The following is a 12,156-nucleotide window of genomic DNA, read 5'->3' as shown; positions in this document are numbered from 1 at the left end:
GACTCAGTACCAGGCACTACTGGGAACACTAGGAAATAAATAGCATGGCCCTGTTTATTAGAGTCTTACAGTTTAGCTCTGCAGATTTACACTGGGTTATGAAATACTCATGGGCAAATTTGCCCCTACACAAATTGTTTCCAAAGACACCAACAAAAATTTAAGAGGCATGTAAAATTATGTATGGCTTAAGTAACTACAAAGTAGTGTTGAGCATATATTACAGAAAATCAAGGAGAGAGAGGAGGGATAGGAGAAGAGGAGACTTTTGCTTCCAGCTCCATGTTTCTGAATCTGGTTTCTTTCTTCATCAGCTCACACTATTGCCATATTTTGTGGCTTATTCCCTTTCTGCCTGCCCACATGCATCCTATTACATTTTCATTGTGATTGGAGACTACAGTTGAAGCGAAGGGCACAAGTCTTTCTGAGGACAAAAGAGAGAAAGCACGGAGATTCTAATTCATTTTGTGGCCAGCCATGGCCGATTCAAAAGATGTAGAATCCATTCCCACCTTTATGACTTCAGTGTGATTTGCGAGGCTTTTAAGTGGCTTCTGTGAAAAGCAAAAGAAATATATTCTAAAGCTTTTTTTTTTTTTTGTCAACTTATGGGAAATCTGACTTGTACATGGGAAAAGGTTATTGCTTTTCTTGGGGATGTGTCCCTACACATAGGCATATAACCAAGTATGCACAGATAAACACGCAATCAAGCCTCTGAGGAATACCAGCCAAGAGACTCCCACTTGTGGCAGTAAGCTTCATGAGCTGGGAAGTCCAGAAGGCTGCATGACTACATGGAGGACTGAATCTTGAGTAAGGATGGGTGGGATATACAAGGGGAAGAAAAAAGGAGGGTCCTATTGGAGGAGGAAGCCTGTCAAGGATTTCCCCAGACCCATAGGAGCTAGTGTCCCCGGTATGAATGGACCCATGGATTGCAAGATTATTGTAGGGAAGCATCATGAAATAAGAGCGGACAGGGGTGGGGTCATGATGTGCCGGGCCATGGACTTTGAAGTTCCTCCACTGGGAAGTTAGCAACCACATTCGTGTGTCCAGCTGGGGAGATTCATGATACCAGCTCTGCTTCTGGAAGGTTATCTGGCATATCCTAAAAGTCATAAAGTCACAAACTTTCAGATCACCTATATAAGCCATCGTCCAAAATAAACGCAGGCAACAAAAAAGGGCGGCTCATTTTTACAAACCGAGATAGGGAAGAACGAATGCTTTTTCTCCTCAGCTAGTTTGTCTCCCTACTCAGTATCAACTTACATAATTTAGGCTTTGCATATGCATCCATCAGGTACTTCAAGAAGCAGATGGAAAGCAGATGGAGGTTGAGACATCTGAGAATCTTGGTAACAAGAGAACGTCTGGAGCCCCAAATCATTTCCAAAAATGATAGATGGAGTCAAGTGTATGCAACTTTACATGTGTAGTCATAACAAGTTACAAAAACAAGAAACCAAATTGCCATTCAGTCATATGATTTCCCAGGAGAAATGAATTTAGTGAAATGCAATGCTCCTGGGACTAAGAGGCTTTTTTTCTCTTCTTGTTCCTCATTTTAATTAGACCCATACCTATTGTTATCCCCATTTCTTGGAGAAATCTAAACTGCACAGGGTGCAGCCATTAAACATCATAGCAAAGGGTATTTATTAATGTGAGAAAATGTAATGCATTGCTAAATGCAAAGGCAGGCAAAGTATGTTACCATGGTAACATTTTTATTAAAACAATATAGGGGCACCTGGGTGGCTCAGTCAGTTAAGCATCTGACTTTGGCTCAAGTCATAATCTCACAGTTGGTGGGTTCGAGCCCCACGTCAGGCTCTGTGCTGACAGCTCAGAGCCTGCTTCAGATTCTATGTCTCTCTGCCCCTCGCCCGCTTGTGCTCTGTCTCTGTCTCTCTCAAAAAAATATTAACAAAAAAATTTTTGAAAACAATATAAATATTATATGCGTTATATGTATTTGTAGATAAATCTGGGAGAGGGAGAAGCTAAATAGAAACTAAAATATATTATTTTTGCACAGACATGACTGCAGGTGTTTTGTTACTTTTCTTCCCCCTGATACTACTCAAATTTAATATTGAGCATGTGTTTTTAAACTAATAAAGAACTGTTCTTTCTTGAAATTGCGTAAGTATGTGTGATAAGACCTGAGGATTATAATTTTGATTTGTGGAGATTCCTCAGTCTTTTGCCCTTCTCTTTGTAAGCAATTTGACAATAGAGAGAGATAAAAGAAGTCCCTCATTGATTTAAACCTGTTACCAGTCCCCCATTACTGCCAGTGTGGGCATTTGAGGGAACATGTCTCTGAGAGACAAAGAATCCAGGTATATTTGCATGTAATTCAACTCATCAACCTGGAGTGGAGAGGGGAGTGATGGATGCCCATGAAATGAACATGGATGTTTCAAAAGGATGACAAATGATCATTCAAAATATTCAATCCTAGGTTTTTGTATGTGTTCATATACCCCCAAACACTTAGTCACTAACAAGGACTATCTGAGTTTATGGCCACCAAAGTGATGTGGGTTTCATTTAAGAGATGGATCACCGTGTCCTCACCTTCTGAATCATAAGCGTCACAATCAGTGCATCTCACCACATTACAGTGCAGTACAGAAGAGAAAGGCTTCTTGCTGAAAGACTGTTCTAGTTCCATCCCAGGTCATCACTTACCCAAGCCTCAGGAGGAGACCACAGACAGATAATGTCCTGCCTATAGCCAGAATGCCACAAAACACACTAATGTTATTTCTCTTAATAGTTTCCCGACACTGCTGTCCAAAATGAATGTGCTAATATGTAATTAATAAGAGTTATCAAAACAGGTTTCTCCTTCATATCCTGAAAACCCATTGGTAATTACCATTCTTGGGCTGCATTTGGCATCTATAAATCTTAGGATGGAAGCCAGAGCTGTCATATATTTTTTCTACCTACATGTTTTTCTTTTCTCAGAATGGAGTGACATCCAAGCACTTCACAAGAGATTGGCAGCAAGATGGCAGACTGGGACACCAAGCAGATGGGACAAATTCCCATAATTCCAGTACCTCCAAGAGGGCTTTCTGTTGTCCTTCAACAGATTTCCAATGGTCCCCATTTCTCTCCCTCTCTGAACTAAAAAACAAAACAAAAACCAAAGACCAACAGCCTCTGAAGCAGACTAACTCTGGCAGTCATGAATCAGACAGGGTGAAAGAAAAAAAATGCTATCTGGGCCAATGGGTTTCTAACATGCCATCTCAGTCAGCACTTTCTGTGCTTTAACATGTGTATGAATCACCTGAGTATATATTCATAAAATGCATATTCTTAGGTCTGGGCTGGGGTTAGGATTTGGGATTTCTAAGGAACTCCTACACAATGTCCCCGACGTGACCGGACCATGGTCTATATTTTGGATAGCAAGAACCTTGACCGTTCTGGCCTTGGCATCTTCTGGGTCCTATTGATTGAAAAAACTCACTAAAATCAATTTTGCCTGATGGTGGTCCAACGTAAGCAAAATTTAACGTGGTGGTAAAGAGCTCACCCCTGACCAGGGTATATTATGAAGGAATTCCAGTACTTTCATGCCCGGAATATTCAGCAAAATGTGGAAGGAAAAGGGAAGAGAGCACAAGAGAGACAGGAAGTGACATATAGTAGAGGGCATATCCCAGGTCCTTCCAGAAGCTAAAAGGGCTAAAAAAAAAAAAAAATTAGATTCCATATTCTCACCATATTGAAACCAAAAGAAAAACAGGTACCAAAACCACTCCAGAAACAGAACCAGAACAAAACTAAAACAGAGCCATTGATTTTTTCAAACTACTTTCTCTTGGAATCCAAAATGTTGGGAAAAAGAGGAAGGGTTTTCAGGAGGAGAAAAGAAGATTATATTGCCAATGCCTCTGTAGTTGATTAATGCCTGCTGAAGGCATTAGGAAATCAGTAACTAGACTCTCTCTGCATTCAACACTAAAAATGCAATTATAAACCACAGGGCAGATTCATTCAACAGGTCACAGTAACAAGACTCTTTTGTTCCTAATTTCTAGTGTTATATGATTACAGGACATACATGAATTAAGGATGCCTAGGGAGGATACATTTACTTCCTTTCTAATGAAGTATTTGCACCTACTCTTGAACCTATCAAAGATGCCCATTCCTTTGTAATATCTACTTAAATAAAATGGATAAAAGTATACAGGTATGCTCAGATACCCCTACACCATAGCTCATCAAGGTTACAAGAGATCATACACCACACTCTCAGACCACAGTGGACACTGAGGCCCACATGACTTGTCCTTCCAGTTGAGGGAACATTCTACCATGCCAGAAAGGGAAAGTTATTTATGGAAGAATCACAGAAGCTCCATGGTGTCTGGATTTGGATTCCACTTGGCCCAAATTCAGAACTCATTTACAATTCCTCTGCCTTCTCAATTTGCAAGCTTTGGGGAAAGAGCAAACGGCCAAAAGGGGAAATTTTAGCAAAAACATATACTTCCTCTGCAGTGACTGCTTACAGGAAACAGCAGATTCCCTGAAAAAAGTGCAGAACCTGAGAATCCAGCAACGAATCACAGTCCCAGTGACAGGATGGGGATCAAACCACACAACAACAACTCTATGACAGGTAAGAAGCCAACTTCTGTCACCTACGTGAAAGATTGTGCTTGCCCTTGAAGGATATTCTTTCTGTTGTCCCAGACAACCATAGCCAGAAGCAAAATCTTGGACCTGTCCAGCTGGACAAGAACCTAAGAATTAAGATAAAGGAAAATATCCTCACATATGAAAAGTCTGTAAACTTCCTGTAATTGTCAGGGTGACCTTTTTTAAAAGTTACTCAGTGTTATAAAAGGAAGAGAAGAGAGAAAGACAAAGGGACTCATACTCAGAATCCCTAAATGCAAGGGGGAAAGGAAAGTGTTTTGAACGCCCTTGCCCCCCACTACCAAAGATTTCTTGGACAAGTGGATTTCTCCATTAAGGTGCAGACAAGTGTGGTTATGGTACTGGCTTGAACAATAAGCAAGCTTAATAAAGGTATGCTGGAAAAGCCTGAACTCTATCCCTCCAACAGCCAGACCCTCTGTGTGGGCCTTGCCAACCCCTAAAATGTTTGAAATGTTTGAAACGTTAAATCCCAAGTTCTGGCCGCCATCTCCCACTGTCCATCCAACTCTTAATTCTTCCCTGGCCTATACCAGCTCTTCAGTCTCATTGACCCTGTACTCCTCTTCTTCCCTCCCAGCCACACCTCTCTCGGTGGCTTCTCTTCCTATTCTGGAAAGACTCATAGTGAGATTCACAGTGAATCCTTCCCAACACCTCCTGACATCCTCAATGCCCTAGCCCCTTCTTATCTTCCAGCCCCACCACTGTCCTGTATCCAACCTTGGACCAGTCCAAACATTCTCCCCCTCTTTGCTTCCTACCCCTGTGCTGTTGAGCACTGCTTGAGAAAGTCACCATCCAGGATCTGCAGCTTCTCTTGGGATCTCAGTGTCCCAGGCAACCTTTTCATATCCCACCACAGCTATTCCAAACCCTCATCACTTTTACCAAATCCCCATCACATCCCCAGCTTCCTGCCCTCAGCAGGCATTCTGTCTTCCTACTTCAGAGAAGGAAAGTAAAGCCCTCAAAAGGGTCAGCAAGATCCCCTGCACCTATGAATGTATCCAAATCCGCATCCACCCTCACTCCATTTCCTTCAAGGAATGTAATCTATCCTCATGTTTGAGGCTAGCCCACCACCAAAGCTCTCCACATCCAGCCTCTCTCCCCTCTTTCTGACCCGAGACCCTGCCTCTCCCCAGAGCTCTCTCTCTCCTGGTATTCTCAAACTCTCTGAACAGGTACCCTCTGTACAGCTTTAAACTGTGCCCAGTGCTGCTATCCACACTTGTGGAAAAAGCAAAGTTCCCACTGGTCTTCCACCTTCCCATGCAACTGCTTCATCTTCTCCACCAAGTTTGCCAAAGAAATCGCCTCTGCTTACCCCTTTAACTGCTCCTTTTAGCTCACTGCAACCAAGCCCCTCTCTCCTCTACCACTGAAAATGTTCTGGCAAAGGTTACAGGTCACCTCCTAAATGACAAGCCCAGGCTCAGTGGACACTTTTCAGACCTTACGCGAATGCTTTATTTACTACTTCTTTCTCAAAAATCTCCCACCCTGTTCTAGCCCTAGCTCTGGTTTCTGCGTCTCTCCCCCTACCCCTACTTTACTAACTCCTGCTGGTTTTGCTTCTTCCTTTGGTGTGACTTGAGGTTCTAGTCTTCTTGCTCCTCATGCTTGGGTAGAAGGCTCTTACCCATTCTCATGGCCTTATCTCATGGATGGACAAATGGACCCAGAGCAACCAATCCTTTTCTAGCCATCTCTGGATCCAAGTTTTCTAAAGAATGCACAGGTATTTCATTGCCTGACTGATCCTTTCCCACAACTTCCAAGTCACAAGGAGGGAACCACTAAGTCTCAAGAAGTTAGGAAGGTTGAAGATGTAAGAGAGGAGGAAAGAACGGGAAAATCAGGAAAGAACAGGATTGTTGAGGGCACAAGTACAGGGCTTAGCTTTGGAAATAAGCCATTCTTCTAGGAAAAAAAACCTATATTTATTGAGTGCCTACAGGTGCCAACAAGTATGAAGGATTTGCATATAATAGCTCCATTTAAGCTCACAGTAATCTTGTGAGACAAGGATTATCATTCCTGTTTTCCAGAAGAGGAAATACATGCCAAACAAGATTAATTTGCCTAAGGTCACAAAGCTAGTAAGTGCCAAAGTCAAGACTGAAGCCCAAACCAGCTCACTCCAAAGACCTTGTCCCTAAGTCATGAGAGAAATAAATGCAAGTAGAGAAGAGAAATGGCAAGGTGGAGAGAAGGGAAAAGGAGAGATCTGACCAACTTCTGATTATGAATATGATTAGGAAAAAAATGTCACAAAATCTAACTCAGAAGCTTGGTAGAATATTGCCCAATGCCTTCCCATCACCCAATCTCCTGTTCTCCATAAAACCTAATAGTCATGTGGATTCATAGTATTTCCCTTCCCACTGCTGTTTGTGGGGGTCTTTTAAGGTACGTGTTAAATCTCATTTGTGACTTTTTATTACTTTATTGAATATTGAGGGAAATCTAAATAGGGAGATTCTTTGTGCCCCTGTTTGGTGACTTTTGACTGTCTTTCCTCTTCCCTCACCTTCCCTCCCCCACCACTTATGGCAATGAGGGCATTTTGGACCCTCCACTCTTGCTTTGGGTCTTGGCACTCTGGGCATTCAGCACTCACAACAGATACTTTCTGGGCTCTTGGATGTATTTTCTTAAGGCTTAATCTTGGTCACTACCTTTCACCTCATCGTTGACTTTTTAAAATTTTAACAATTTCTAGAATTTGATTGAGTTCTTGTGGGAGTAGTAGGGGAAGATGGAGTAAGAAATCCATATATTTATTTCCTTGGCTTTTTCTCTAAACGTAGTACTACTATTTCCTACCAGCCAAGAGAGTGATCTCTTTGTTTTGCTTAGCTTTGGAAATGGATTGTGAAAACCAGCAAGAGCTACATTGGACAGGTCAGAGACGCTTTGTGGGTATATGAGGTATGTGCATGGTTTGAGGTTGGGCTGAGAGCATGGTCTCTGAGGGAATGACCATTGAAAACCACTTCTCCAAGGTGACCTTCTTTTGGGGCTGTTGAAAACTAAGGATAGCAGTACTCTCTTGAAAATGATTCTGACCAATCACATCAAAAGCATGAGGTTAGTCCAACTACTAAAAGCTGACTTCTAAATTTAGCCTCAGTTAGCTATTCAGTAAACACCTCTGCAGTACAGAAGTGGATCAAAAAAATATTTACCTAAAGAACACTAGATTGATGTCCTACTGTTTTTTTGCCTAATAGATGCATGTAACTAGACCTCAAGATTTGGATCCCTCCAGGCCCTGTTCAGCCACAAATTGGCTGGGAAATCCACCTTTGTGCCAATTCCTCAAAGTAACTTTCTCCTCACGCTTGTATTACAGAAAGGGCTACCTGTTCCCTTTCTGTTCCTTTTCTGTTCCCCTAGAAAACTTCTGACCCCAAGTCAATGTGAAATTCATACTGAAGAGTGGAGCAAGCCTCATAAAAACTACATGGAGAAGGGGGGAAATGATGAACATTGGAGAAAATAGATCTTAACCTCAGGTTTTAAAGTGCCTTCAGACACACACGGAGAGAAGCCAGTGCTGTGTCTCTGAAGGGATGCAAGTGTTGAGAGGCTTTGACAGGCCAAAGGACAGTTTAACTGAATGGAACTTTCATGAAGTCAAAGTGCCACTGCAATCTGGGGGGAGGAGTCTTGTGGGGGAGGGGCTTTAGACTTTGCTTTCACATTCCAATGAACACCTGACTCTTTTTCCATAGTCACTCCTCTTTTTTTATTTATCTCCTACTTGATTATAAGCCACTTAATTTATCTCAGTGCCCCAGCCAAGCCTGGCACATAGTAGGCAATGAATAGTAGGGGACGGAGGGAAGGTAAGAAGGAAGGAAGGAAGGAAGGAAGGAAGGAAGGAAGGAAGGAATGGAAGGACAGAGGGAAGGAGAATAAGACAATTGGAAAACCTACATACAGACACAAATGAAATAATTTTAAATGAGCAGAAGACCTGTCTCAAGTAGATAACTGAAAGACCCGAAAATTTAGTGGAATTTCTGAAAAATTCAGTGGGCTCAGTTCAATGGAGAAGAGGTTCAGAATGTCTCTAGTGGCCAAGACAAAAAGGGAAATCCAGAGAACAGTGTGCCCTATTCTTTATTCCCCTGAGTGCCAGGGCCAGAAGTTAGAGCAAAGCCTGGCAAACAGGTGTTCCCTAAAAATATCCTGAATGAATGCGAAGCTCATCTCTAAGGCCCTTTCTAGCTCTGACATAATGAGACTCTGCTTTTTAAGATCTGTTGTGGCTGGCAAATCCCTATGACGACCCCATTCTTGGGCCTGGCAAACAGACAGATGTAAAATTGCAAGTTGAGGACAGAAGTAGAAGGGAAAGTTGGACCTTGGGGAGCAGCCTCACTGTTCCAGCATGGCAGCCGGGCAGTGGGGGACGGGGTGGGGGGGGTGGGGGAGGGTGGGTGTGGGGGGGCGGGGTGGGGCAGGTCCCTGTATTGCTAACCAAACCAATGTTGTCTCCAAGAAAGACCAACCTGTTAATTGATGGCAGTAGACACTGTGTTGAGAGAAGAGCCAAGATTGAGAGTCTGCCTCTTGATTACCTATTTGATTGATGGCTTATACCACAAAACTCTGATCCGCATTTCCCCCATATTGGGGCCCTCCATAACCTAATTCTATGAGGAGGAGGGCTAATTCCCAGCTTGAGGCTTATTTCCATTCTTTACTCTCTTCTGTTTTTACCAACAAAGGAGTTCAGCCTAGCTGGCCTCATCTAAGGATGAATGATTTCAGGAAACTTCAGGAAAAGGCACAGCCCTTTACTAGAAGGCACACAGGCCATAGTAGGAAGAATTACTAATGCGTAGTTAATGTGAAAGGAAAGGAAGTGGGGGTGGGGAGAGGGAGGGAAGGGGGAAGTGGGAAGGGAAACAGGGAAGAATGGAGAGAGGGAGGCAGGAAGAAAGGAAAGTGGCAAGGTAGAAGTGAAGGAAGGATAAGGCAAGCTGACAGGCCACAAACACCCCCCCCCCCCCCCCGCCCTCCGCCCCCAACCCGGTGGGATATGTGTGCTGTTCCTCAGGCACTTCCGGCTGCCCAGAAACAAAGGAAAGGGGGAAAACAAAGGGTTAACTGATAGAGATCCTCGACCTGCAGGACCCAAGTTTCCATCATCCCCTCATAGTGACGTGGGGAACAAAGGCAAGAAGGAAAAGGCAGATAGAATTAAATTTCCTTATAACTTGCACACAGCCCATTGACAAATACTTGAGGCAGGCAGAGTAAAACCTTTCTCCAGAAACTCCCTGCTGTCTTAATGCTAATGTTTCGCAAGAGGGAAAAACAACTATAGCTTGACAATAGCTAGGCCTCAGGTAGCCTCCGGAGTCTTCTTTAGCATATGAAAGTCTCACTAGAAACTTCCCCGGACTTTCCCTCCCCCATCTCCATGGTATATAACCAGTCTCTCCTCAGGGTCCCAGGACAGCTCTTCTGTCCACGGGTCCTGTCCCTGTGACTTCAATAAAATCACCTTTTTGCACCAAAGACGTCTTCAAGAATTCTCTGCCGTTGGCTCTGGACCCCACGAACCCCACTATCACCCCAAAAATCTTCATCAGGAGGGAGGAAGGAAGTGAAGGACGGGGTGGGGGGGCAGGGAATATATGCAGATACAGATCAAATAACTGAAAGGGACAGCAGCTCCAGTCTCAAGTCCACAGCTGAAACAAAACAAAACAAAACAAAAAAAAAAAGCAAAAACAACAAAACAAAAAAAAATAAAAACAAAAACAAAATGGTGTTGAATTCGTTTCTGAGAAAGAAGACACTGAATCAAAGTTCTAAATAACCTGGGTTGGGTCTCGCTGCTATTTCCTACCAAAGTGAAGAAGTCCCTTTAACCAGATGGGCAGATGTGTGAACCCTTGCTTTTCCTACCTGAAAGCATTGGATGCATTCTATAGGTCCACTGCGCTATTCCCTCATGTGGGTTCATGTTCCTTGACAAAGTGGTCATTGAACCCTCCTCTGAGGCCTACCCCTTCCTCACAGACCCTCAGTACTCTCCCACAGCCTGGAGGATAAAGTCCAAGGTCCTCCACGTGGTATTTGAGGCCGTCACAGCCTGCCTCCCTCCACACCGCCATCTTGGTCTCTCCATTCTTTTAAAAAAAAAATATATATATATATATATATGTTTATTTATTTTTGACAGAGAGATAAAGCACAAGCAGAGGCAGAGAGAGAGGGAGACACAGAATCCAAAGCAGGCTCTGGGCTCTGAGCTGTCAGCACAGAGCCTGTCGCAGGGCTCAAACCCACAAACTCTGAGATCATGTCCTGAGCCGAAGTTGATGCTTAGCGGACTGAGCCACCCAGGCGCCCCAGTCTCTCCATTATAACAGCACCCACATGGCTCGTCCCAACCTGTACATCTCTGCGCTTTTGCTGACAATTCTGCTCTGTTTAGAACCCTCACCTATGCCCCTCCCCAGGCCAACTGCTACTTGGCCTCTTCCTGAAGCCTGCCTGCCTGGACCCCTGCCTGCTCGTCTCCTCCACTACGTGGCAGCTGGGACCCCTTTCCAGGGGCACACCTCTGTCATTGCACTGATCACATTCTATCTATCTATGACATTTATCGACGTCATGGATTTCACCCTTGACAAGATGGTGAGGTCCCCTGGGCAGATCCATCACCGGATCCCCGCCTTTGCCCCGCACACAGTAGGCATTCAATAAATGTTGGGTGAAGGGATGAGTGAATGATCCTCTTCTCTCCACACTTGAACCCCAGATGGAAAAGAAGATGGAAAACAAAGTTTGAAGCCACTCTTGTTTGTTAATCCCTCCCTCCGGCCTCTTAGTAGGTGCATATTCTGTGCCTTTTTCTCCTAGGACCCTCACCTGTTTCTTATTCCCCTTTGTCACTTTAATGGCATGCCAGCTCCTGTGTGCTGGAAGCCTGGCAATAAATAGCGCTACGAGAAGAAAGTGTCAACTCCCAGAGATGGCCTGAGTTAGCTGGGGACGTTGGGAGGCATGCGGCTGTCCCTGCAATCTATTCCTAGGAACTCAAGCGTGTTGGGAGACAGCAATGTCTGTTTCAAGTAAATCGGGGAGGGCCTGACACCCAAGTGTGGGTGCCACAACAGGCATGTTGGGCCGCATTCTGGACCCCTCCCCACTCACGCTGGAGATGCGCAGGTGGCAGCTGGAAGGCTATCTCTCAGGATTACTGTGAAGAGGATCTGGGCCCTGTGCAGAAGGTTGGAATAAGTGCCTTCCACAGTCTCTACCCCTCCACGGGCAGCTCTCCAGCTCTGAGTGTGGTTGGGGGAAACCGCAGGAATCTCTGACTAGGGCTGTGCTTCGGCGCACTGTTTCGTTCCTTCCCCTGCCCTCCCAGTAGGAGCAATGGGAAGACGTTTGCTCTGCACACCCCTTCTCCGAGTC

At 44.3% G+C, this 12,156-nt stretch overlaps 1 protein-coding gene across 4 annotated transcripts in view; it reads left to right on the top strand.

Annotated features, from left to right (window-relative positions):
* Positions 1 to 12,156, top strand: part of GPR65 (G protein-coupled receptor 65) — a 146,266-nt gene that overhangs the window by 124,118 nt on the left and 9,992 nt on the right. For 2 of the 4 annotated variants that reach the window (XM_047080263.1, XM_047080264.1), the window contains exon 4: positions 4,543 to 4,663. In XM_047080263.1, coding sequence (XP_046936219.1) covers positions 4,543 to 4,660 — 118 coding nt within the window. In that variant the 3' untranslated portion in view covers positions 4,661 to 4,663. The other 2 variants (XM_047080261.1, XM_047080267.1) reach the window with 1 other exon arrangement.

The sequence above is a fragment of the Lynx rufus genome, unplaced genomic scaffold (genome assembly GCF_022079265.1).
Source record: "Lynx rufus isolate CCGP_SWC_20201006 ecotype Redwood Valley unplaced genomic scaffold, mLynRuf1.p SCAF_17, whole genome shotgun sequence".
Classification (NCBI taxonomy): domain Eukaryota; kingdom Metazoa; phylum Chordata; class Mammalia; order Carnivora; family Felidae; genus Lynx; species Lynx rufus.
Note: the sequence above shows the minus strand (reverse complement) of the source record. Positions and strands in the feature narration are given on the sequence as shown.